The 27,024-nt window shown below is 58.3% G+C and overlaps 1 protein-coding gene across 5 annotated transcripts in view; it reads left to right on the top strand.

The window, feature by feature from the left end:
• The first annotated feature begins 10,505 nt into the window (after positions 1-10,505).
• Positions 10,506-27,024, top strand: part of STAT3 (signal transducer and activator of transcription 3) — a 41,714-nt gene continuing 25,195 nt past the window's right edge. For all 5 annotated transcript variants that reach the window (XM_075911498.2, XM_075911497.2, XM_089774054.1 and 2 more), the window contains exon 1: positions 10,506-10,653. In XM_075911498.2, coding sequence (XP_075767613.2) covers positions 10,544-10,653 — 110 coding nt within the window. In that variant the 5' untranslated portion in view covers positions 10,506-10,543. The remainder of the gene's footprint in view (positions 10,654-27,024) is intronic.

Raw genomic sequence — 27,024 nt, 5'->3', positions numbered from 1 at the left:
GGCCAAGCGTCGACCATATTTCCCAGGGACGGGGGATGGGGGGAGGGGAAGGGAGGGCAACACGTCTCAGTTGCTGCGTGGACGAGAGCCAGGGCTTTGCCCCATGAGCGGGGCAAGGGGATCCAGCACTCTCTGCCCTCCCCACATTAAATTGGTGCCCCAGCGCAATGGGGGGAACCCCTCCCCGTGGCAGGCCGGCCGGGCTGGTGCCGGTGGCAGAGGTTCTGGATCTAGTGGTACCAGGGAGCTGCAGCGCCCCCTCGCTTGAAGGGGTTCCCTTCATAGCCAGGGTTTACAGTTTGGTTCAGGGGCTCTCCCACCCCCACTGTACACGGAGGCTGTGGGCCCTGGCCATCCCAGAGATGGGTTCTGGCCCCCGTGCTGGAGGCTCTGGGCCAGCTCAATGTATTGGGGAGGAGGGACAAGCAGGCACAGCTTGGCCAAAGCTTGGTGGGGCGGGAATAGGCCGGGAGCCCTCCCTCACCCCCAGGCTGCTCTCAGAGAGGGGCCAGCGGGGCCCCTGTGGCATCAGGGAAAGAGGCCATGGCTGCAACCTCAGCAGCGGGATTAGGAGCCTGCAGGTGTCTGGCCCCGCCCCCCACCTCTGCCCCAACAAGCCTCCTTCCCCCCCCCACAACCTGGCTCCTTTCCGCTCCAGGGAGAGTTGCCTCACTCAGTGCTTCCCCCACTTCACCTTCTGCCAGGCGGTGCTGCCAGGAGCCACGGCCCCCAGACTCCAGCTGCAGGGACAGAGGCCAGGGAGGGGCCCGTGACTGCTGGAAGCCCCCCTGCCACTCACGGCTAGAGGCAGGACCTGACTCCTATTCTGGCTCCGGCTCTCGGGAGCCAGACACAGCCCGGTGGGGAGGGGGGAACTGGGAACGCTCCCCTCACGGGCCAGTTTCACAAGGGCTGTGGCTTAAAAAAGGCTCAGTCAAAGTTTGCCAGAAAGCGTCGGGGACCCCCTTGGACGAGGCAACAACGTGCAGGCGCTCGTTGTGATTTCACTCCTAATAGTGTAGGTCCTACATTAAAGCAGGGAGTGTTTTGTTTGGCCCTCTGAGGAAGAGGGCTGGATATTTAGAACATGGCAGAAGCGGGACAACCCCAGAAACCCCTCAGGGGAAGGTGGCTTATTGCAAACCCCAAGTCCCTTCATCATTCCCCCCAGTGTCTGTGCCCAGCTCCTCCATTCCTGCCCCCAGGCCCATGCAGTGACCTATGCCAAGCTGGCTGGATACCTTTCTCCGTGCCCCTCCTCCTGCCCTGGGGCCTCACACACACTTGTGAATTTACCTTCACCCTCTCCTCCCCATGAGTCATAGAAGCTTCATCACCGTCATGTTCTGGGGGAAACTGAGGCACACTGCACTCACATGCCCCTCCCCCTCCTGGCCCCCAGAGAATCACAGATACCAGGGCAGTGAGTACCCAGCACCTCTCCACCAGGGGTGGGGACTTTGCAGTCGGGAATGCTGGGCACAGGGTTGCCCTCTCAGGCTGTGCTAGCCCGGCAGGCTCAGTCCTGGCCTCAGCTGAGGAACCGTCACTGGGCATCCTCTCCCCGCCTGGGGGGTGAGAACCGGCTGGTCCCACTGGCGCCATTTCCCGCCAACAGCCATCGACAGGCAAACACCTGAGCGCCCATGGACAGGCAAGCAGGAGCCAGCGCCTGCCCAGCAGGGGGGGGCTGAGGGAGGCTCTCACTGCCATGCTGAGATGCAGGTGGGAGCGCCAGGTCCCGCGGGGTCCGCTGGGGAGCTCATACCCCAAATGCTGGAACAGGATGTTCCGGGGGAAACTGAGGCACACTGCAATCACATGCTTCTCCCCCCCCCCCCAACCCCCAGGGAATCACAGGGCAGTGAGTATGATATAATGCCCCCCGTCCCCAAGTGCTCACAGGGGGGCCATCTGGGGGAGCAGGCTGGGCTATGGGGAGGGACCCGGGGAAGCACCCGGTGCTCCCCAGCCCGGCGCTGAATGCGCTCGCAGCTCTGACACTGTGGGCTGGGCAGGCAGGGGGTTTCCCCGGGAAGGGCTCTGCATGCAGCTAGGCCTGGGGAGGGCGGAGGAAGGGGCCTCTGCCTTGTGGTTTCCTCCCAGCGCTGACACAGCAGCTGTGCATGGCCTCCTCACCCTGCCCCCGGCTGGGGGCGAGAGGAAAGGCGCTGCGGTCGCAGGTGGGGGCGACACTGACACAAGCGGGGGAAAAGTTCACCGGCCGGGGACGCCGTCAGAGAAGCAGGGTGGGCCGAGCCGCAGGGGGCAGAGATACGCGGCCAGCCTGGGGCCCCACGGCAGCTAGAAACCCGCTGCTCCCGCACGCTCTGCCCCGTCGGTCAGGGCTGGCGCGGGGCTGGCATGGTCTGCTCGGTGCGTTTGGAGAGCTGGGCTAGGTGGGACGAGCAATCCCCGACATGCCCACAAGGGGCCGGACTGCAGCCATCTCCTGGCCGGGCCAGGAGCAGGCGTTTTCAGGAGGGTCCTACATTAAAGCAGGACCTAAGGGGCCAGAGCAGGAGCAGCAGGGGCTCGGCTCACAGCAAGCCCGGGCTGGGTGGGTTTTCCTGTGACATCACCAGCCGGCATGCTGCAGCCCACGGGGGGTTCTCCTCAGAGCCTGCTAGGAAAGCCCAGGGGACAGGGCAGCGAAGGGCACTCGGCCGGCTGGCCTCCCCCCAAGGCCTAATCTATAGCTGGGAAAATACATCCCGCCCCTGCAGAGCCCGTGAGAGCTGGGTCCCGGGCCCGGCGTGCTCCCCACACGACTCCCAGTATGAGCCACCCAAACAGCGTTCACCCAGCAGCAGAGCAGCCGCAGTTGCTGGGCTGCCTGGGAGGTTAGTGATAGAAATGGAGCCGGGTTAGTCTGGGGTAGCTGAAGCAAAATGCAGGACAATGTAGCACTTTAAAGACTAACAAGATGGTTTATTAGATGATGAGCTTTCATGGGCCAGACCCACTTCCTCAGATCACATAGTGGAAGAAAATAGTCACAGCCATATATACCAAAGGATACAATTAAAAAAAATGAACACACATGAAAAGGACAAATCACATTTCAGAACAGGAGGGGGATGCGGGGGAGGGGGGGGGAGGAAGGAAGGTAAGTGTCTGTGAATTGATGATATTAGAGGTGGGGAGAGTGGGATGTTTGTGAGTTAATGGTATTAGAGGTGATAATTGGGGAAGCTATCTTGGTAATGGGTGAGATAGTTCGAGTGTTTGTTCATTCCTTTAATTCGACACTCTCCAAAAAGGAATGAACAAACACTGGAACTATCTTACCCATTACCAAGATAGCTTCCCCAATTATCACCTCTAATACCATTAACTCACAAACATCCCACTCTCCCCACCTCTAATATCATCAATTCACAGACACTTACCTACCTTCCTTCCTTCCCCCCCCCCCCCCCCGCATCCCCCTCCTGTTCTGAAATGTGATTTGTCCTTTTCATGTGTGTTCATTTTTTTTAATTGTATCCTTTGGTATATATGGTTGTGACTATTTTCTTCCACTATGTGATCTGAGGAAGTGGGTCTGGCCCACGAAAGCTCATCACCTAATAAACCATCTTGTTAGTCTTTAAAGTGCTACATTGTCCTGCATTTTGGGAGGTTAGCGTACTTGTGTCTGAGAAGCCAGGCCAGTGGGGCCTGCCCCGGAGGCGCGAGGGGCATGGGCAGAGCTGGGGGTGGTGCCGAGAGCTGGGATGCGGTGGGGGGCAGCGGTGGGGAAAGGATAAACGGACTGAAATAGCACAGGGGGACCTGCCCTGCCCTCTGCGCTCAGCTGGGGCTCAGGGGCTGTCGTGCAGCTGCCCCGGCGTCTTCAGGACGCAGACGTAGCGTCTGGTGGGGGATTTCTCCACCACCGTGGGAGGAAATCTGTCTCTGGCTCCTTGGCACAGAGTCTGAGCCAGAGCAGAGTGGCGGCCGGGTGGGAATGCGGCTTGTCCTGCCAGGAGGTGCACACCCCGGCGGCGGACCAGGCAGGCCCCTGACACGCTCGGCTGAGGCTCACGCCATGCGCCAGGGGGGCTCACGTTGCACAGACTCACCCCAGGGACACGGTCCCCCTCGAAGCAGCCCGGGGGGACACTGAGCCGAGGACGTGCTGAGTCCTGGGGAGCAGGCATTTGGGAGCAGGGGAACTGGAGCAGGTATTGCGAAATAAACCAACCGGATTATTTTTAGCTCCACGGAAGAACGCCAGAGGCGCCCAGGCAGCCAGCGGGTTTCTCCAGCTGCAGCAGGCAGATGGGTCAGGAGTGGGATAGTTGCAGGGTTGCAAAAGCAGGGGCAACCCAGGGGCTTGTATAAACACACAGCTCCTGCCGGGAAGGGGAACGACCTGTACCTGTACCATGCAATGATGCAACCGCTGCCTAATCGGGAGGCTAGACAGGTGCTGGCTGGCTGCTTCCAGGAACACAGGAGACCAGACCCGCATGGATCACTTCCCCTCACAGACCAGTGGCTTCTTTCCAGCTCCCTTGCCCTCCCGGGCACCACGCCACGTACAAGGTCACGCAAGCATAGCCCTGGCTGTCTCGGCAGCAGGCCGGTGAGCGCTAGACATCTCCCGGCGCGGCCGAGCTCCCAGGGCTGCTGCCGACTCCAGGCTCAAGGACGAAGCTGCAGCGAAGTCTTAGAGCCGGGGATTTGGGGTTCGTGTGCTTGCCTTGCGGCTGGCTCCCGGGAGGCTACACCGTGGTCAGGGTTGCCAGGTGTCCAGTTTTGAACTGGACTGTCCAGTATTTGAGGGTTCTGTCCAGGGCACAAATTGAGAAAATAGAAATGTCGGGTATTTTCTAATTAAGGAAGTTTGATTATTATCATGAGTATCAGTGAGAAGTTGCGTACTGCCTGGCTGGTCGACATGCTGGTAGACACTGCATGAGTATGTCGACCAGCCAGGCGGGGGGGGGGGGGGGGGGTGCCGGGATGGAATCCCTGGGGCCAGACTCGCCCGTGCACCCCACTGGGACTGTGAGTGGGACAGGCAGCACCCCGGAATCTGAGTGTGCCCGGGCCAGCCCTGCTCCCTGCTGGCCAGTTCCTCCCCCGTCAGCCCCACTCCTCTGACCCCCTCCCAAGCCAGCCCTGCTCCCCACCAGCCGGTTCCCGCCCCCCCCGCCAGCCCCAACCTTCTCCCAGCTAGCCCCATTTCCCACCAGCCAGTCCATCCCCCCGACCTCCTCCCGGCCAGCCCCTCTCCCCTCCCAGCCGGTACCACCCCCCATTCCGTTCTGAGATCACGTGTGTCCAGTATTTTTTGGAACCCATCTGGTAACCCTAGCCGTGGTGACCAGGGCTAACGGAACCTCCAGCCACGCCGGGTGGCCACGAGGGCACAGCCTCCCTGGCAGTGCTCAGGGCCAAATCTCTCCCACGGCAGCTGAGCCGTTTGCTCCCTAGCTGGGCTCTCAGCTCTTTCCAAGGTCCCAGGCTGTGCATGTGACTCCCGTTGGCAGAGGAGGTGCCCTGCATTGCCCCGGCGGGCAGCCAGCCCAGAGGACAGGAGCAAAGGGGTCAGGGCCACGGCAGGGGGAGTAGGCCGGGGGATGCAGTTCTGGGAAGGGAGCGCTAGCAAAGGACGAGGCGATATGCTGGGAAGCCCTAGGACAGGGCCAGCTCCGGTGAGGAGCCTGGACAAAAGGCACAGACCTCAGGCAGGCAGCCCAGGCCGGGGGTTTCTGGAGGAAAGGGGCACACACCCAGAGACAGCCTGAGGGAGGCCGACAGAAACGGGGCTGCGGGGAGAAAGCCGTGGATGGCGCCAGGGTCCCAGAGCAGCAAGGAACTCTGCAGAGCCCGGAAAAGGGCGAGGACGCTGCGGAGCAGCGAGCCCGAGAAAGCGCCCAGGGGCGGGGAATCTTTTTTGGGTCGGGGGCCGCAGACCCACAGAGAAATCCGTCGGGGGGCCACACACAAGTGAAATGCAAAAAACCAACACAAAAGAAGCCCTCGCTGAGGTGGCCCCTGACTGAGAAGCAGAAAGGCCCTCCCCACGGTCCCCTCTCCCCACGGTCCCCTCTCCCCACGGTCCCCTCCCCACGGTCCCCTCCCGCACCAGAACCTGGGGGGCCCAGGCAGGTAGATTTTGTTGCTCCAGGCCCACAGTGCCATGATGGCAAGGGGTGGGGCACTGGAGCACCAGTGAGGGCTTCCCAATGTGTGTGTGTGTGTGGGGGGGGGGGGGGAGTCCTGAGCCTCGGGGGCCGGCTCCAGGCAAGCCGGAGGCCGCATCCAGCCCCCGAGCCTTAGGTTCCCCACCCCCGGCCTAGAGGCAGGCGGAGGGAGGAAGTCCAGGGATGCAGCAGCAGAGAGCTGTGCCCAACACTGCAAGCCGGCAGAGAAAGTCCAGGCAACCGCTTTTTGCCTTCAGGACAGGCCAGCGGCCAGTGAGAGCCCTGACAGGATGGGGCAGAGTGGAGCCTGAGGCTCAGGGGAGCTGAGCTCTTGGCTGGGGAGCCTCAGCCTATGAAAGGAGCCTTTGTTCTTCTCAAGGGACATGGTGGATGCTCCACTGGACGGCGGCTGCTGGTCCCAAGCCTCATGCTCCAATGGGCACAGTCTCCTCAGGAGCCTCACGCCAGCCAGAGCAGCCTCGGTAGCTGGCGTCGCCCCAGGCATGCAGCCCTGGCTCAAACCGGCGAATGCACAAATCTCGGGCGTGAGTCAGGGCGTGCACCTCTTTGGGCGCTTTGGGGGCGTGCTGGCTGAGGAGCTTGCAGTGCAGTTTCGGGCACGCTGAGTGATGGAAGGAAGGCCCGATGGTTGAAAGACTGGGCCCTTTTGCACAAAGACAAACCATCTTGTGCTGCTGGGGTAGCCAGGGAAAGGGCCCTGGTTTGAGACCGGTACAGCGTCGCGGGCAGGACACAGGTGGGAGAGATTCCAAACTCGCTCAGCACACAGGCGGCTTGGCATCCGCAGGCGAGACACGGACTTCGTGCAGGAGGCGGCGAAACCTGTTCACAGAAGAAAGCCCCCGTTGGCTGTGGCTGTTTGAACACTGCTGGCTGCCTGTGAACCATCGGGGCGCCCCACAATTCTCAACCCCATCTGCCCAGGGAGGCCTGGGGCACCACGGTTCTGGACCTTGGTCTTCTACCATGAGATGTTCAACCCCATAGTATGGGCAGCATCTTGGAGCCTCAGCACGTGGGGGTGAAATTCTCTGTCCAGCGTTGTCACAGACACTTATCTGCCACCTGGGCCTACGCACTGACAGATACCGCATCGCCCGTGGAAAGAGAAGCGCTGTACAGCCAGCTAGCAGCAAACACCCAGGCCGCTCCGCCTCATGCCGCGCTACTCGTGCTCAGAGATTTCAATGCCGTGACTGACTCGGTTGGAACGGAGTCTCAAATCTTGATAGGTGTCTGTGGTTTGGGTGCCCCAAAGGACACCATGTGACGAAGCGGGGCTGGCATTCGCTCTGGCCTGTTGCATGTGATTTCTACTGTCCTGTGGTAAACCTGTGTGCGTGCCTCAGTTTCCCTGGGCACTGCACCAATAGCTAAATGGGGATGGGAAGTTTGGGTGTGATTCTCAAAGAGGGAGGCTGCCCCAGTAGTCCCCAGCACATACACAATGGCTGAGGCTTTTGGTAAATGAGCCTGGGAAGGGAGGTGTGTGTGTGTGTGTGCGCGCAACCAGGTGACACCTTTTGTCCAGGAAACTTGACAAAGGAGGAGGCAGGGCTGCCTGCAGGGCTGGGACTGGTTGCTGAGTGTGTGAATGAGTCTCGGCTGGCTTAGGATATAGGGAGGGGGGCCTAAGGCCCTGGCTCTGGGCCCCTGCTCCCCAAGATGCTTCTAGATCCTGAGCTTCTAGTCACTTCTACATTGTAACCCTGTGAACGAATAAATATTCTGTTCTACTGGCTGGCTGAGATGTGGGTGCAGGGCCTGGTGACTCCCCACCCGGCGGTGACACGCTACCATTCAGGTTTTGACATCACATGCCCCTTAGAGCTTGTCTGTTATAGGCACCAGTGTTAGGCACCTCAACAACCATCGCTGCACCTTGGTTTCAGAGGATGGGCCAGGAGGGAAGCTGACCACATCCTCATGCGAAATTACTCCACAGCAATCAAGATTGGGGTCTCCTAAAACACACGCGCTAGCTCAGTCATAAGATATGGGCTGGCTGCAGGGTTATCTCGCCTAAATTGTGCAGGAAGCCAGATTAGGACACAACGGTCCATTGGGGACTTAACATCTCTGGCTCTTCTGAAGCAGGGCGGACACTGGTGAGGGTCCAGTTTCCTCAGGCCCCTGAAGGACAATGAGAGAGCGAGAAGCCTCTGGTCTTGTACTGACCGGTCCTGGGAGTGAGAACTTCCTCCTGGCCCATCCCCCAAGCACTGCTCCAGTGCAAGAGGCAGGGATTCTAGTGCTGGAAGGTCCTGTGTGTCCCGGACCAAGCTGGTGCAGCTCGGGCAGGAAAGGAATCCCCTGTAGCAGGCTTAGAGTGGCCAAAGCCCTGAGTAGTGAAGTGATCAGCCAGACAGACTAATCAGATGGTGCATCCCTCCCCACCGCTAGCAGCCGGAAGGGAGAAGGGGCCGTAGGTCATGCCGCAGACATGCCTCATGCAGGCCCCCAGATGTGCCACACAAACACCCATCCAAGGCACAGACACACGGAGCAGAAACAAACTGCAGGGATTATGTGGCCTATTTCTGCCTCCCTAAAATTCCCACTCCCTTCACTTCCTGTCCTAAACTGGCGGGCTGGGGTGCCATTAACATTGGATTTCTGAAAAAAGGGGGCTGTTTCCTTAGCACCGCCACCCCGCCCTTCCTCCCTCATTATCACCATCAGTATTGTTAAGGACACTTAGCAGGGCTCCCTTCCCCAGGAGGATTTCCTGCTGCTTTTTGCAGCACTCAGCGACTCCCAGGCTTGCTGTACAGAGATGAGGAAATAAGGGGAGGCTGGCAGCTCTCAGGGAGGTCAGGTCACACAAGGCTGCCCCGATTTCACGGGGGCCAATGAGGGGCGGGAGCAGTTGGGAGTAATGCTGATGTCCAGGAGCCAAGGAATCCGGTCCCATTGAGGAGGACTCAGGGTTTCAGCCTCCTTGTGGAAACTGAGAACTACTCATTCCCCCACTCTGTACTCCCCCACCAGGCCCCTGCCCTCCAGTCTCACCCTCCTCAGGCCCAGTTCCCGTGTGTCCCCACCACAATGTACCCCTTCTCCCAAGATCAGCCTCCCCAGTATCCTCCCATGTGCCCTCCTAGGTTCAGCCCCCAAGTACCCCTACTCATGTGTCCCCCCTAGGTTCAGCCTGCCAAGTACCCCCCAGGCTCAGCCCCTCCAAGTACCCCTGCCCACGTGCCCCCCCAGGCTCAGCCCCCCAAGTACCCCTCCCCATGTGCCCCCCAGGCTCAGCCCCCCAAGTACCCCTCCCCATGTGCCCCCCAGGCTCAGCCCCCCAAGTACCTCTCCCCATATGCCCCCCCAGGCTCAGCCCCCCCCCCCCCCAAGTACCCCTCCCCATGTGCCCCCCCAGGTTCAGCCCCCCCCAAGTACCCCTCCCCATGTGCCCCCCCAGGTTCAGCCCCCCCCCAAGTACCCCCCCCCTCCCCATGTGCCCCCCCAGGCTCACCCCCCCCCAAGTACCCCTCCCCATGTGCCCCCCCAGGCTCACCCCCCCAAGTACCCCTCCCCATGTGCCCCCCCAGGCTCAGCCCCCCCAAGTACCCCTCCCCATGTGCCCCCCAGGCTCAGCCCCCCAAGTACCCCTCCCCATGTGCCCCCCCCAGGCTCACCCCCCCCAAGTACCCCTCCCCATGTGCCCCCCCAGGCTCCCCCCCAGCCCCCCCCAAGTACCCCTCCCCATGTGCCCCCCAGGCTCAGCCCCCCAAGTACCCCTCCCCATGTGCCCCCCCCAGGCCCCCTCCCCCCCCCCCCCCCCCCCCAAGTACCCCTCCCCATGTGCCCCCCCAGGCTCAGCCCCCCCCAAGTACCCCTCCCCATGTGCCCCCCCAGGCTCACCCCCCCAAGTACCCCTCCCCATGTGCCCCCCCAGGCTCACCCCCCCAAGTACCCCTCCCCATGTGCCCCCCCAGGCTCACCCCCCCAAGTACCCCTCCCCATGTGCCCCCCCAGGTTCAACCCCCCCAAGTACCCCTCCCCCAGTGCCGCCCCCCCATACCCCGTAAACAGCCTGTCCCCCATAGCGGCCACTCGCCCTTTAAGAGGCGGGGCCAGCGGCAGCCCCGCCGTGCTGACGTCAGGCGCTGCCCGGAACTCAGCTGAGTTTCCCGCATGGACATTCCCGGCACTTGCCGCTCCCCCCGCGAGGCTTCCGGGCTCCCGTGTCCCTCGGCTCGGCCCTGCGGTGGGAGGGGAAGCTTCGCGCCGGAACAGCCAACTAGGGGCACCCTCCCCCCCCCCCCGCCAATCCTAAATAATTAATCAAGTCAGAGACGGGAGGTGCCGATTGGCCGAGAGGTTACGCCCCCCGTGAATAATGAGCAAAGGCGGCGCGCCATTGGCCAGCGGCTCCGTGACGTATGCAATGGGGGGGCGGGGCTGAGGGGGCAGCAGGTTTCTGGACTGCCGCGGTGGGAGCAGGAGGCCGAGCGCCCCAGGCAGCCGGAGCCTGGGAGCCCCGTCCCCGCGGGTGAGCAGGGGCCCTGGGGCTGCAGGCAAAGCGGGGGGGCGCCTATGGCATGAGTGCGTGAAGGTGCCGCACCCGTGGGTGCTGGGGAGCAAGCTGCTCCCTGGGGGCGGGGGCTGGGAGGGAGGGGATATTTGAGCCCATGGGTGCTGGGCTGGGGGGGACAGCTGCACCCAGGGGTGCCTGCCCGTGGGTGCTGCTCCAGTGGGGGCAGTGTCGTGCCACGGGGGGGGGGCAGCAGGTCCCATGGGTGCAGGGCAGGGCTGGGCTGGGCTGTGGGGCATCTGCACCCATGGGTGCTGGACAAGGCTGCTAGGAGCCTAGAGTTGGGGCAGCGGGTCCCATGGGTGCTGCCTGCTGGCCTCTGGCATCTCTCTCACGCTGCTGGGGCCCTGAGGAGTGAGGCCGGTGGCAGCGCTAGAGCCAGATTGACAAGCCCTAGAATGAGGAAACTGAAAGTGGCAGCCGGAACCCGGCCCCTCTCGCACATCCATCTTGTCTTGCATCAGCCTGGCTGGGATACAGGCTCTCCCCAGCCCCTCGCCTGGCGTCAGTGGCCCTGGCTGGGTGCTGCCGTGGAGGCTAAGCTCCCTTGTGACGCCGGCTCCTGGTTTCCTTCGGGCAGCCTCTTGCTCCAGAGCTGATGGCGATGGAGGTCGAGGGAAACTGAGCTGGCCAGCCGGGCTCTGCTCTGTCCCCGTTGCCTAGCATCTGCCTAGGGGTTGGATTGAAAAGCTTGGCCCAGCTGCTGAGCACCCTTCCTTGTGTCACGGACTCGCTCTGGTTAGGAGCTGATGCTGCTCCCTGGTACCTGCAGTGGGTGGGGGGAAAGCTGCTGCGGTGTCTTTCCTTGGAGAAACTTTATGGCTGGTGCTTGTAAAGCTCCGTGTGGCTCGCGCTGCCTGGGGCCCACCTCACAAGGCCTAAGAGCAGCTTGGGATGATGGGCATCGCCTTTCTTTCCGAGGCCAGTATAGATGCTGCGTGGGTCTCGTCGCCGGGCCAGGAAACGATGCTGTCGTTTTGCTTTTGTTATTAGTCACTGTCCAGTGTCCAGGGGCGATGGGTTTGCAGTCATTGGGGGGAGCAGGGGGCCGTTTCTCTCTTACCCAGAAACAAACTTTCTGAGGACGTGCCCCCCCTCCCCCCCCGAGCTCTGAGTGCCCTCCTTCAGCTGGAGGAGCCCCGGGCACCCCCCACTTTTGGCCTGAGCACTGGCCAGAGCATCCCTGCCCTGTGATTCAACCGCTGGCCAGCTGGAGCTGAGCCCCCATTGGCTTTAGGGGCAGTGAGGAAGGGGCCTCAGGACAGAGCATGAGTAGGCCCATGGCCTCGGTTAGGGAATGCTTAGCCTTCATTGGCCTTCGCTACCTGCTGCCAGAAAGGTTGAACCTCTCTGGTCCGGCAGCATGTGCGGTCTGGCATGATTTTAGTGCTTGATCCTTCCATGAGGGCAGAGGACTGGAGTCCATGACCTCTCCAGGTCCCTTCCAGTTCTAGGATTCTAGTGAACCAGATGGCCACACCCTTGGTAAGTGGATAAGTTTCCTACAGTCCTATAAAGTTTGTTTACAGCCACCAGGTCTGGCTCTTAGTGTTCTGTGCTGTTGTTGATTAGCTCTAATTGACCCTGAGCCCAGCAAGCGGTGGGAGTGTTGGTAATCCTGCTAGACAATATTGACCTCCCATGATTGGGCAAATTCTCTGATTCTGCACCAGTCAAGTCCCAAGGGTGCCAGACTAGAAAGGCTCCACTTGTAGTACAAAACCAAACACCCCTGCTCTGCCTTTTCCTTGAGGCTCTGCCCCAGCATGGCCTCTTCTCCCAGGCCCGGCACCCCACTCACTCCATCTCCCACTAGGAATGTGAGAGGTTGAGGCATGAGCTGATGCTTATCGCTTCCAGTTAATGGTTAAACTCCTGCAGGGCTGGCTGAGCCCCTGTAACTGATGAAATTGTAATTGGTTACACCCGCGATTCTCAAACTGTGGGTCCTGACCCCCCGGGGGGTCGCAAGCAACTTGGGGGGGGGGGGTCGCAGTAGCACAAAGTTTGAGAACCCCTGCGTTACACGGCTAGTGTTTAACAGTTTTTACCTGTCCCTTGCTCATTTTCACTGGGCAGAGGGTTGGAGTTAGGGATAGCTATGTAGGCGACTAGCCGATAAGCATAGCCTTACATGCAGGCTCTTAAAAGGCTGAAGTGCAGCAAGAGGAACCAGTTGTGAGCTGGGAATCCGCTCTCCTGGCTCTCACCTGGTCCCTTCCCCTCATTGCCCTTCTGCTCCTGGGGCTGGGAGCTAAGCTAGCTGCAGTTCTGCAGTTTCCCCCGCTTATCGGCTAGTTGGTGGAAATTCCATTGACTAGTTGATTCAGTGTAATTTCACATCCCTGGTTAGGAATGTGAAAGCTTAACCAGTAAGCATTACCCATACTGGGTGATACTGACCGGTTCCAGTTCATTGGTGGGGGCTGGAGCAATTCCTCATCTGCTGTGGGCAGGGGTCTGCTCCAGCCCCACAGGGGGCCTGCCCGGATGATGCTTAATTGGTTAAATGGTGAACTGACTAACTGGGGTTTTGCATCCCTGGTTGGAGGGTGGGAGGAAATGAAGGCTCTGGCTTGGGTTGCAGGCTCCAGGTTGGGGCCAGAAATGAGGGGTTGGTTCATGGTGTGGGAGGAGGCTGGGGAGCCAGTGGACATAGAGAGCCACTTTGAGTGGCGTGGAGCTGCTCCGTGCCTGAGGGTCCTGGCAGGGTGGGCCGTGGGCTGGATTAAAAGGCTTGGCGGGCTGGGTCCGGCCCACGGGCTGTATCTTGCCCACCCCTGCCCTAGGAGCTGAGGGACATGTGTCTGTTTCGGAGGAGTTGTGTGGTGCCAGCCCTGCCAACTGGACTTCTAGCCCCCCAGTCAGTAGTGCCAACTGGAGTCATCAGGGTCCCTCTTTCATTGGGGTTCCAGTCGAACCGGGACACCTGGCAGCCCATGGTCCCTCTCATGAGTCCTGGTTGGCCTTTCACAAGGAAGGACTTGGTTGGTATTGACCAAACTATCTGTTGTTAAACCTCCATACTTTGATTCTGAACTGGGGACTCTTGTATATTTCAAAACTGACAGGCTGCGTGGAGCCCGGGGTCAGCTGGGGGGTCCTGGGAGTCAGCTGGAGCACTGCTGCTTTGAAGTGCCACGAGGAGCCTGACACCTGGCTCCCTGTAGCATTCAAAACAACTGCACCATTCTCTCCTCCCCTCCCCTTCCCTGTTGCTTCTATCTGATAGAGGCAGCTGGGAAGGGGGTGCGACTAGTCCTTTACATTTCTAATTGCCACTTTTTGCCAGCCTCTGCAGTTAGCACTGGGGAAACTTGGGGGGACAGTGTTTGCTGTGCGTCTTACTCCGAGCCTCAATTGTCAAAGTTGTGCAGCCACAACAGGCATGTAGAAATGGCCTTATTACATTCAGTGAATGCCCTTCTAGAGTTACATGTGTTTTTAAAATGACCTTTCAGACACTTGGACTGGAAACGACATATTTGGAGTAGGTGGTCTGGAAAGTCTATGACCTGGCTTAAGAAGCCAAACTCTATGGAAAGCCAAAAAAATCTAGTTTCTGGCCTTGAGCGTCCCCACGGACCTTGTTGGGATTTTGATCCCAGCAGGATCGTTATGTGGAGAATTTCAGAATGCTTCAAATAGGGATGTAAGCGACTAGATTATCCGCTAAGCAAAAGCGTATCGGATGGTCAAGTAGTGACTAGGGTTGTAACAGTGTAGTCGATTACGGTTTTGCTTCTCAGTTATAGGTCAATGCTAGAGACTACACACATTTTCTCCCTGCCCTGGACCTACCCACGTTGCAGCTCTGCATGTAAAGTGTATTAGGAGCCAGGTGGGCAGGCAGCCTGGCTCAGTTCTGGCTGGTGCCAGGTCCGGAAGCTCAGACCCCTCCTCTCTGCCTCTCCCTCCCCACCCCCGACATGGGCTGCCTGGGGACTATAGAATAGTTGACTAACCAATAAGAATTCATGAGGTTAATCGACTAATCAATTAATTGATATTTAACATCCCTAGTAGTGGCTTGACTAGGCCGGCGTGGGTAATCACTTTTTTGCTGTGGGCCACTTCATAAATTTTTGACGTGGCTCCAGGCTGCACTGGAAGGGGCGGAGCCTCAAGCAGAAAGGGGCGGTCCAGGATAGTTCCCTGCTTCCCACCCACAGACCATGATTGGCCTGGGGGTAGGAGACACTTGAAGTCTTTGCCCTCCCCCCTCCAAGGGTCTCCCTAGGTGCCCATGCCCCTGGCAGTGGGAGGAGCATGTGGGGCTTCTAAGCGCCATGCACTCCTGGCAGGGCAAAGGAAACTTCGTGCACTTCCTCCCCACCCCCAGGCCCTAATTGTCCTGGGAGCGGCAGGGCCTCTGTGGCCCCGGTCAACCTGCTTGGCAGGCTGGATTCAGCCTGCGGAGGCCCTTTTGTCCAACCCTGGACTAGACGCTTCCACTCCCCGCTCCGCCCTGCCCCATTACTGCCTTTATCAGAGAGAGGCAGAAAGGAGTGGGGACAGGAGCTGCTGTTTGGTGGGGGGAGGGGGAGAGAATTGGCTTAAAAGCTGGTTTTCCCACCACGACCACCGACTCTGCGGGAGCCGGGGCTGAAGCACTCCATGCTTGCTCCAGTTCCAGCTGCTGAACTTCTGCTTTGGAAATGTACAAGATCCCCTCCAGGCTCTTGTACATTTCAAAGGCTGAAGCTGCAGGTGGCTCTTACTACGTTTAAAAGGTGAGGTGCAGCCCCCCCTTATCGATTAATCGATGGAATTTCCATCAACTACTCGATTTGCTGACTAATCAAAATGTAACATTCTTACTTCAGAACAAAGATTTCTTGCTGAACTTTTCAGCATTAATACCAATCAAAACTGCTTGGTTGCTAGGAGGACTGGCAATCAAGACTGAAAACCAGAAAGTCTGATTCTGTATTTGGTCAACCCAAGACTTAGTGAACTGATTCATGTCTCTGACTGATGAGAGCTCTGGGTTGTTGCCTTCTCCTTTGCTTGTTGCAGCTGCTTTCAAATCATAGTGAAGAGTAGGTTGGTGCTAGCGCAGATCTCTCAGCTGGGCCAAAGCTTTGCCTTTAATAGTTTTATGAACAAAACAGGGTCTGAGGTTCATGATGGTAGAAGATTTTGCAGCACTGTCAGGGAATCTTATAAGTCCTTATCTAGGCCCTTTGACCATAGCATCCAAGCGCCTCTCAATCAATGCTCCCTCTAATCGTTTCCATCCACATGCAGAATAAATTTATCTGTGCACCTTGCACATGCAAATATGCACCACCAATAGAAACACAAAACCTAGCTGTAGGTGCTCTGCTAATCAGCTGGGCAGCATTTGAATTTCTCCTGAGCAGCTGCACAAGCACCTGGCTTACAAGGAACACTGCTCTCAATCCCCCAGTGGGTGTATCTTTTTTCCCCATTTTACAGAAGAGACAATGAGGGGCAAAGAGACTAAGTGACTTTCCCAAGGTTACTTGGGGACTTTGTGGCAGAGCATGGCTAGCACCATCCTTCGCCGCTTCCTAGATCTCGGCGTTGATTACTCAGTTTCTTCATCTCCAGGGTTGTGTTTCATGGCCATTAAACCAGGCGTGCAAACCCTATTTCCCCCTTCGTCTGGGACAATGGACTTTCTGTTTTATGGGAGAAGTTGCTGTGTTTTGCCAGGCAGAGTTTCAGCTGAGCTGGTGAAGTTCTGTGTGGAAGGGGGGCAGGTAAACGATGCTCCTGTAGCTAGTCAGGGCCTCCACTGAGCACTGGTTGGGAACTGTTTCACCAGCTGTTTCTTCACTGGAAGGGTTGAGGAGGTTTCTCAGGTCTAGGAGGGGAGGGAGGGAGTCACGGACCCACCTCTCCCTCACCTGGGGGCTAAGGCCCGTGGAGATCCAGCTGCATGTCCCTTGTAGCACGGATGTGCCGTGCCATGCCACTGCGGCACCTCCTGCTGGTCACTCCGGGAATTAGCTCAGTCTGGCCTCAGAGCGCCCTCTCCTGGCAAAGTCTCACCCAATGTTCCTCGTTGTGTCCGTTCTCTACCTTTCGTTCAGACCCGTGTCCCTCCCAGACAACAGCGCCTTTGCCTCGCGGTACTGTCCTGCGGCCGTGTCTTCCCCTCCTAGGGAACCCCTAACGCCTTATTCCTTCTTTGCCTCAGTGGCCCACTGCCAGTCGGCATCTAGCCCTGGCCTTGGGGCAAATTGCCACTTGACATTGACAAGGGTGTGGACCTCCTGCCTCCCCGCAGCTCTGGTACCCGTCAGGCCCCTGTATCCAGCCTGCGAGTTGGGTTAGGCCAGGGCTCCCCAGCTCTGCCGGCTCCCCAGCTCTGCCTGCTCTGTCTCAGGTATCCTGTCTAGCTTCCCAGAGAGCCAGATCCCTCCAGCCCTTGCAGCCTTTTATAGGGCCTAGCCTGGCTCTGCTTGGCTTACTGCTCTCTGCCCTAATTGGCCAGGATTGGGTAACTCTCTCCTTGCTGGAGGGGGGCTACTGCACCACTGCATCCCTTCCCTGATTGGGCGTGGGGACTCCAGCATGGGTCTCCTGCATCCCAGGTGGGTGCCACGAGCACCGGGCATTTGGCTTTCCTGGGGTGTGTGCCTTTCTCTTGGGGCTGTGCCTGTACTTGCTGCATTTAAGCGCTGCTGCAGCCACACTGTAACATGACAGCGTGGCTGCCGTTCCAGCGTGGCTTTAGGAAAGCCGCCGCCTCAAGGGGTGTAGCTGCTGGTGCTGGGACCCCATCTATGCTGGCAAGTTACTGTGCTGGAACTTGCTGTGCTTCAGGGCGGGGGGGGGGGGGGGGGGGCGGGTTCCACATCTTGAGCAAGAAAGTTTCAGGGCAGTAACTGGCTAATGTAGACAACAGGGATGTAAAAACCCATTAAATAGTTAACCGGTTAAACAATTAAATACTTAACCGGTTAAACAATTAAACAGGATCGTTTATCCAGTTAATCATTGGGGGCGGGGGAGGGGCTGCTCTGTCCCAGCCAATTAACCAGTTAGCCTCTTGCATCCTAGTAGACAAGCCCTGCCTCTCGGTTTTTTGTTCCAGTGTGGAACCAAAAACATGTGATGCAACCTCAGAATATGTCCTGAAGGAGGATTCCGGTTTCCCAGCCTGTCTTAGCCGCAGTGGGCTAGGTACGCACGCTGCACTGTCTGGGCACGGTGCAGGAGTGAGACTAGCCCCAGAGTATCCTGAGAGCGCCAGCCGGGGCTCTTTGAAGGGGTCTGGCTCTCCCTTGTAGCTTGCCATGCAGCGCCTCGCTCAGCATGTGGACTTCAGCGTTTGCTGCTGCATTTTGGGTTCGTTACACTCCCATTATTTCACACACAAAGGGCACGTGCAGGAGAGCAACTGGTGTGTCAATTAAACAGCACCTCTCGCTGCCTACAGAGTGCAAGAGCTGAACATAAGAACAGCCACATTGGGTCAGACCAAGGGTCCCTCTAGCCCAGTGTCCCATCCGCTGACAGTGGCCAAGGCCAGATGCCTCAGAGGAATGAACAGAGCAGGGAATCAAGTGATCCACCCCCTGTTGCTCATTCCCAGCTTCTGGCAAACAGAGGTTAGGAACACCATCCTGGCTAATAAGCATTGATGTACCGACCAATCCTCCATGAATTTATCTAGTTCTTTTTTTCACCCCTGTTAAAATCTTTGTCTTCACAACATCCTCTGGCAAGGAGTTCCACAGGTTGACTCTGTACTGTGTGAAGAAAAACTTCCATTTGTTTTAAACCTGCTGCCTATATACTTCACTGTGTGTGACCTCCCTCCCCCCAGGGTGTTATGGGAACAAGTCAATAAATTCTCCTTACTTATTTTCTCCACACCAGTCGTGATTACATGACTGACAGCTATTATTTTTTTTAACCATTCACTATCCATTAGGAATGTAACCAAATAACAGTTTACACAGTTAATCGATAAGTCTGGGCTTATTGGTTACTGTGACCAGTTACATGCAGGTTCCTGCCCCGCCCCCGGGGAGCTGCCTCTGTATCACCCGCTTTTTAACAACCCTACTCTCCACCCTTCCAAGAGATGCCAGTTTTAATGAGCCTTGCGGTTTTCCAAACTCCATTTGCCTACTAGACTGCGGGAGAAAACTGTGCTTAGAAGTGCCTGTGCTGTGACTCGGCTCATTTAATGCAGCCACTTAAAATGGCCTCCCATAATTGCTGGCATGGTACAGTAACAGCTCAGGAAGCTGGGTCGCGAATGGAGCATGCTAGGAAAATGACTGCGGGTAAGAGCTGCTGGGGGGGCGGGGAAGCTAATTCTCTGTTTATGGCTGAAATCCTGTTCAAGTGTCTGTTCTCTGTCCCCCCTGGGGAGGAAACTTCTGTCCTACAGGCCTGTCCTCCCCTAGCCGTGATCCAAGTTACCAGGCTACCTGTCATGTCTCCCTGAACCCCGGTGCAGCTCCAACGTAACCAAGGAAACCTGAGGCTAACGTTTGTACTTCTGCACAGTCTGTTTATTTCACCTAGTGCCTGGGTGATGTCAGACGAGACACAGGCAGCGTGGCTACATGCTGGCTCTGCTCCAGAGATGAAAGGAAGGGCTAACCACAGAGACGTACGCCAAACACAATCAGAAAGGTTCATCCCTCAGATCTTTAAACCGAGGCTGGAGAGACTCGGCGGCTGGGTGAGGGACCTCGTTGAAGCGCCACGGTTAGCCAAATTGAAGCATTAATAATGCCAAGGACCTGAAGGGTTGGAGATGGATTAGCTCTTCCTGCTTTCTCTTGCAGCTTGTCCGTGGTGGGACTTGAGTGGCCGGCACAAGCCCTTACTGTAGGTGGACACTGTAGCTGGAGCAGTGCATGCAATTATCAATGATAATACAGCAGAGGGAGAAGTAGTCAAATATTTGCTCTCTAGTTGTGGGGAAACATTAATTGATAGTCATGTTGTCATAGGGTGAAACACTTTAAATTCCAGTAGTAGCTCAGGAAGATATTAAACATCAGGTACTAAAGTTAGCCATTTTGAAATCAACGGGTCTGGGTAATTTGCATCCAAGGGTATCAAAAGAGCTGGCCGAGGAATTCAGTGGGCTATTCATGTTGATTCCCCCCTCCCCAATAATTCATGGGGCACTGGGGAGCGTGCCAGAGAATGGGAACAAAACAAATGCTATGCAAGTTTCTTAAAAAGGGTAATTGGTTAATTATAGGCCTGTCAGCCTTACATGGATCAAAATAATGGGCATGACTAAAACAGAACTAGCTTCTTCTAGAAGTAAGGGAGGGTAATGTAATTAATAGCAATCAACGTTGGCTTATGTAAAATAGATCCTGTCTAACCTAATTTTTTTTTTAATGCAACTACGAATTTGGATGATAAAGGCAAGAGCCTTGAGCGGGCGGGTTGCTGTAAGACTTCATTGCATGACCTTTTGAGTTTTAAGAACTAGAGCAATATAAAGCCCACATTGGATTAAACTCACTGATAAGTCTCGATGTAACTGGTGATCGGGAATGATTGAGCAGGTCTGTTTTTAGTAGGGTCCTGCAGGGATCAGGAGAACCTTGCAAAAATGAGCTGCAGCTATCCGCATCTGCGGATATAAAGTGGCAAATTTGCAGGGTTCTAGATACAAATTTTGTATCTGCATCAGCAAAAACGAGCTGTAGATATCTCTGGATTTGTAGGAATCCATTCCAATCACGTACGTGTGTGTGTGTGTGTGTGTGTGTGTGTGTGTGTGTGTGTGTGTGTGTGTGTGTGGTGTCACGGAGTAGATTCACCAGCATGGCGCCTGCAGGTGGTTGCCTTGGGGAATTCGCTTGTTGGGTGCTTCCTCCAGCTGGTAACTCCTCATGTTCTTCTTTAACCACGGTGCCCTCTTCAGGACACTGCCTTCTGGCAGTGCCCACTCCAGTCTCTCTGCACCCCCTTCTGGGTTGGTGTTTATCCTGCTGGCACTGCACACTCTAGGGTCCTTCTCCCAGGGACCCCCAGTTCCCCTGTCCCCACCTTGCGTCAGTGACCCACGGCCAGTCTCCATTGAGCCCCTGCCTCCGGGGCACACTGCCATCTGTACGGGCCACTCATCGCTGGCAAAGGGGTGTGGACCTGCTGCCCCAGTAGCTTCAGGCCTTGCATCCTGGGGGCTTACTTGACCGGAGCCTCCCCAGCACTGCAATACCTCCAGGAAGCCTCCTGCTTCCCTGGCAGTCCAGTCCCTCCTGCTCTCCAGCCAGGGCAGCAGTTGGTTTCCCCTCCCTCCAGGATCCCTTCTTTATAGAGCCCCCAGCTGGGCCCTCATTACTTGACTGTGCTTCACTGTCAGCCCTCACTCAGGGCTGGGGGGTTTTCCCTTAAAGGGCCAGTGCAGGGCAAAGTCCCTGTCTTGCATGCCTACAGGTAAATGGCAGGTCTGGGGACAAAGCGCATCGGCCGTGCCTCCAGGCTGGGGGACTCTGCATTGGCAAGCAAGGACACAGAAGCCATCAGTTGAGTGCCCAGTGCAACCCTGTGGCCAGAAGGGCCAATATGATCCTTGGGAGCATGAGCAGGGGCTCTCGAGGTGGAGGGAGAGAAGGGTTTGCATTGCCTTGTACTTGGCACTAGTGTGACGGCTGCAGGGACCCTGTGTCCTGTCCTGGCGCTGGCAGCCCAAGAAGGATGTTGATCTGTTACGAGAGGCACCAGGCGAATGCTGCCGGCTTGGCAAACCTGCTTTGAGCGGTGGTGCCGGGCAGCTGAAGCCGTTTAGCCCCGTGAAGAGGAGGCGAGAGGGAGCGTTGATCAGTGTGTTGGCACGGGGTGCGGTGCAGCACTTGGATGAGGGCTGGTCCAGCGAGCCGGCACAGCAATCCCCCGGCCAGGCGTCCAAGCGGGACAAATTCAGGCTGGAGATGAGGGAATTCACCCTCGGCACAATGCTCCGAGGGCAGGCCTGGGGGTTCATCTCTATCCCAGAGGGCGTCTGTCTAATGCCCACTGCTCTAGCGCCAATAGGAGCTAATTGAGGGCAGGGCTGTGGCCTGTGTAACGGGGGGGGGAGTCGTCCCTTCTGGCGTAATAGTCAAGGGTGCTCTGGTAGCCTCAGCATGGGTGCAGGTGGAGAGGAGCCCCTCGCGTTCAGCTCTGGGCAGAGAGGAGATGGCAGAGCTGCCCCCCGGCCAGGAGAGAGTTTCTACCCATTTCGCTTGTGCCACCCCATCCGTTCCTAGCTTGGTGATGGATCAGCCAGCCTAGCACGTCCTGAGTCCTCCGCTTCCCTGCCTCCCAGGTCAGGTGAGGGCGTGGCCACAGGAGCCCAGCACGGTGTGGGCAGGGTCTCTGAACTCTGCAAACTAACCCAGAGACCCTGGGCCGTTCCAGAGGTTCCCTCCGCGTGGGGTGTTCTGCTCCGGCCGGCTGACGAGGCGAGACGTAAGTGGCAGATGGGCGGGTGTGTGGGGAGGAAGTTGAGGCGGTGTATTCCCCGCTCCCCCCCGCCCCCCGCCCCTCAGCTTGGCGCCACGGGAGAAGGCCGCGGCCAGCTCGGCCGGTAGCTCTCTGGGGTGGCTTTACACAGCCACCGTTCCATCCGCTGTGTCCAAGGGGTGGATGTAGAGAGCGTGTGTGTGTGTGGGTGGGGGGGGGCGGGGTCTGCTCAGGAAGCCGAGTTCTCAGCAGCGGGGCCTGCCGTGGAGAGGTGGAAGCGTTGCGCAGCCCAACACAAGGCCGGATTGTTTGGCACCCGGTACAGGAAGTGAGCTTTGGCAGATTTGGGCAGCGCGTCACTGCCGCGCTGCAGCTCGGGGATCTTGGTTTCGAGCTGCCAACGCCCCGAGAGCCGTGCACACCCACTTGCCAGATGTCATCTGAGTCGGCTCCTCGAAGTTGGAGAGAGTCTCTGCACGAATTTCTCCTAATGCCAAGAGCTAAGGCCACCCAATTCGACAGGCAGCTGCTGCTTCTAACTTAGAGCAAGCTCCGCGTTTGGTTGAGCCAGGCAAATTGGATGGGCCTGGAATGAGATTGCACCTCCTAAAACCATACAGGAAAGAGACCAAATCACCAGGCAGGTGAAAGGGGCTGGCTGGGGATGTGCTCCCCAGCCCCGAGCCTCTGCCCCCTCCCCCCAATGGGGCTGAAGCTCACCCCCTCCAAATCATCGTTAGCTGTTCCCCTTCATTGGGGAGCGAGAGGAAAGTGCCCAGTTTGCTGCATTCCCTGCCCTGCCTGGGGTGTGCAGGGGACAGGCGAACCTGGACCTGCCCCGGCTGGGGGACATGCACCCCTTCCCCGGCTGTGCCCACTGGAGCTGCAGTGACCATGGAGAGGTGCTTCTCGCCTGGCCCCAAGCTGCTGCGGGGAGAGGGGGCTGGGGTCGTCCTCTCTCCCCGGGAGAGCCTGCATTAGGGAAGTTCAGTAGCAGTTAATTGGCTCAGCGAGTAGTCGATGGAATTTCCATCGACTAGTCGATGAGGAAGGGACGTGTCCGTGCTCGCTCGCGCCCGGTCTCGGCACCCCCTCCCGCTGCCGCTCTGCGTTTTGAAAGGGAAGCCGGCAGGAGAGGGCGCTGGCTGAATCCCGGGTCCCCGCACTCGCGCCGGCTTCCCTTTCAAAACGCAGAGCGGCAGCGAGCCAAGGGGAGGTGTTTGTGTTACGACCCAGGATTCAGTCCTCTCCTGCCGGCTTCCCTTTAAAAAGCGTGGTGGGGCGGGGGGAGGATGAGCCAGTAGTTGCCTTACTGGGAAGTCGACTCCTCGTTCACGTCCGGACGATGGTTGTGGAAGACTGGAGGGGAAGGGCATAAGGACAGCCGTGCCGGAGGCTGTTTGCACGCCCCGGTGAGGAGCCAGCGGCTGTGGTGAGGTGATGGTCGTGCTCTGTCCCCGCCTAGGCGTTCTGGGTGCCCGTGGGCATCCTGCTCTCCTGGCACCGGGTGGGCAAGGGCAGTCGGGCTGCTGGAGAGGACCGGTCCTGCGGCGGGTTTGCTTTGCTCACCACTGAGAGACTAGGTAGAAGGCCTCGTGGGGGGGAGATGGGTGTGACTGCCAGTACCTGGTTACGTGACACGTTCCTAGCCTGACCCACGTGGCTGTAACAAGAGGCAGCCACGATTATGCATCCACCAGCACCGCAGCCCGTGCCTTGGCGGAGATGTTAATTCGGATGATCTCAGAGGTCCTGCCCTTTAGAACCCAGTTCCCCCCCCTTCCCCCTGCCGTGCAGCGCCGAAGGGAGGCGAATACTCTGGATTCCCCCCCACAAACACACACACGTGCCGGGGATTCGGTCGTGACAGAGAGAGGAGGCTGCTCACCAAGATGCTCCAGAGTCTCCAAGTCCGGGAAATCTCCGTTCAGGGGGCCCAGGCTGTAGTGCAAGGACCAGCCAGGCTGCAGGGGGCTAGCTGGCAGGCTGCTCTGCCGGTCTGCAGTGTTGCTCCCCCCACCCCCCAGCCAGTGTCCCCCAGGCTCAGGAGCACGAGTGGCAAGCTCCCCTTGGGGCTTCTGCCACAGGGCTGAGAGCATGAGGGTGCTCAGGCTGGGCTGGTGCCAGTCAGCCTGGCTGTCGCTGCGGCTTGTACGTCTGGGAAGACAGCAGCTGTGTGAGCCGGGAAGGGGATTTCTGGGCTTGCCTGCGTGGGGGTGACTTGCCAGGCTGGGGGGGGGGGGAGGGGTGCTGATAGGCAGGCTTAAGAGCAGCAGGTGGAGGAGGAAGAGGGCAGGGCTGGGTTGGGTGCCTACCGACAGCCCAGCTGCCCCAGAGGCGCCCAGGCTGAGCTACTGGTTGCCTGGGCAGAACTGCCGGCATGAGACCCATGGGGGAAGGCTTGGGGCGCAGCAGGGCCCTGTGGCTGCCTGCCAAGGGAACACGCTGCCTGCTTCAACTCTGCCAAAGCTTCATGTGCTTGGAGGCACCGGCGCCAGGGGAAGAGGAACTGTCTGGGCGGAGGCTCTGCGGGGGGCAGCAGCCAGGCGGGGGGGAGTGTGGCAGACTCGGGGCGTAACCGGGACGGTGCAAAGCCCACTTCTGCCAAGAGCCTTTCTGGTGACTCCAGCGAGCGTGGGATTGGCCCCACCCAGCCTCTCCCATAAAAGGTGCTGCTAGTTGGAGACGACGGGGGGCAGGTTAAAGTGCCGAAGCTTTTGAAACCAGGGGGTGAAGTTGGCTCTCCAGGCTTCACGCTGTGCTTAATTTAATCCCTTGTCAGCTGAAAAAAGTGGCTCCTCCAGCCGTCTTAGTTGGGAAGCATTTTAGGATGCTAAGGGACAGTCTGGGCTTTCGGATGCTGGGGAAGTCGGCTGCAGGGCCCCTTCCCCCGCTGTACCATCGACTAGTCGATAGGCACTTCCGCATTCCTCCTTTGAAATGCGCACGAGCCCCTGCGGGGGCTCTTGTACGTTTCAGAGGAGGAATGCGGAAGTGGGTGTGCAGCCGTGGGGCCAGCGGGAAGTCCTGCTGACTCGGGGCTCCAGGAGGACGCTTACCCGGGGGCTCTTGTGCATTTCAAAGCAGAAGTGCCCTCATGGAGCCTGGGGTCAGCTGTCTCTGGGTTCCACGGAAGGCTCCGTGCACTACTGCCGCGTTGAAGTACCCTTCCCCTCCCCCGGCCGCGCGCCCTTTGCTGCCTCTGTCTGATAGAGGCAGGAGAGGGAGGGGAAATCGACTAGTCAACTCGAGTATCCGATAAGCATTTGCATTTGCTTATCGGATAGACAACTAGTCCTTAAGGGTATGTCTACACTAGAAAGTTAGTTCGAGCTAACTTTCATAGGCGCTACACTAGCGCTCCGTTAGTTTGAATTTAATTCGAACTGACGGAGCACTTAGTTCGAACTAGGAAAACCTCATTTTACGAGCATTAAGCCTAGTTCGAACTAGCTAGTTCGAATTAAGGGGTGTGTAGCCCCTTAATTCGAACTAGTGGGAGGCTAGCCCTCCCCAGGTTTCACTGGTGGCCACTCTGGCCAACACCAGGGAAACTCATCTGCCCCCCTCCCGGCCCCAGACCCCTTAAAGGGGCACGGGCTGGCTACGGTGCCCGTACCAGGTGCAAGCCTGCCAGCACCCAGCCAGCAGACCCTGCACCTGGCACGGATCGAGGCACCTGGCACGGATCGAGCCACCCACCCGATGCCCCGCCCTCCCCCTCTTCCCGGGACCAGGCTGGCGGCTCCCGGGAGCTTGCCCGGGACCGCAAGAGGCGGGCACCCACCTGGGCTAGTGCAGACATCATGGACCTCGTCCACGACCTCCGCACTAGGCACAGGAAAGTGGCCGGCTAGGGCAGGAGAGCTGCCAGCCTGGCCACCCAGGAGCAGGTGTGCAAGAGAATCAAGGGGGTCCACTGAGACCCCCGACCCTGAGCCCTGAGCTTACAATGGCTGTCCTGGGTCAAACCAAAGGTCCATCTAGCCTAGTAGCCTGTCTACTGACAGCGGCCAACCCTAGGGACCCTGGAGGAGATGGACCGAAGACAGTGACCAAGCCATTTGTCTCGTGCCATCCCTCTCCAGCCTTCCACAAACCTTGGGCAGGGACACCACTCCTACCCCCTGGCTAATACCACTCCATGGACCCAGCCTCCATGACTTGATCTCACTTCCCTTTAAACTCTGTTCTAGTTCTAGCCTTCACAGCCTCCTGCAGCAAGGAGTTCTACAGGTTGACTCTTTGCTTTGTGAAGAAGAACTTTCTGTTACTAGTTTGAAGCCTGCTACCCATTCCTTTCCTTTGGTGTCCTCTAGTCCTTCTTTAAGGGAACTCATGAAGAACTTTTCTGAATGCACCCTCTCCACCCCACTCATGCTTTTAGAGACCTCTATCCTGTCCCCCCTCCGTCTCCTCTTTTCTAAGCTGAAAAGTCCCAGTCTCTTTAGCCTCTCTTCATATGGGACCTGTTCCCAACCCCTGATCATTTTAGTTGCCCTCCCCTCTCCCAGCCTCTCTCTTCCCCTCTCCCACCTCCTTTTCCCAGTCTCCCCGAGTTTTGTTCAGTAAAGACAGATTCCATTTTGGAAGACACGTTATCTTTATTTTGTACATCAAGAAGAGGGGCTAGGGAAGGGTAAGTGGAAGGAGGTGAGGGAGGAATGGGGCACGAGCCCCCAATGGGGAGGACTGGGCTGGTTCTGCGGGCTTCTGGGGGTGGAAGCTCTCCTGCAGCCCCCCAATTGCCCCCTCTCCCCAGATGGCAGCCTGCGGCAAGTGCAGCCGGGCTGATGGCCGAGTGCTGTGATGTGCCCAGTGTGGGCACTCCGGGCAATCCAAGCCAGGACTGCTTTGCAAGCGGGGCACCCCTGAGAACTATCTGTCCGGGGTGGGGGTCGGGTCCCTTTAAGCACAGCCCTC

This window comes from Pelodiscus sinensis, chromosome 29 (genome assembly GCF_052426305.1).
Source record: "Pelodiscus sinensis isolate ZL-2025 chromosome 29, ASM5242630v1, whole genome shotgun sequence".
Classification (NCBI taxonomy): Eukaryota; Metazoa; Chordata; order Testudines; family Trionychidae; genus Pelodiscus; species Pelodiscus sinensis.
This window is presented reverse-complemented; position numbering and strand designations above follow the sequence as displayed.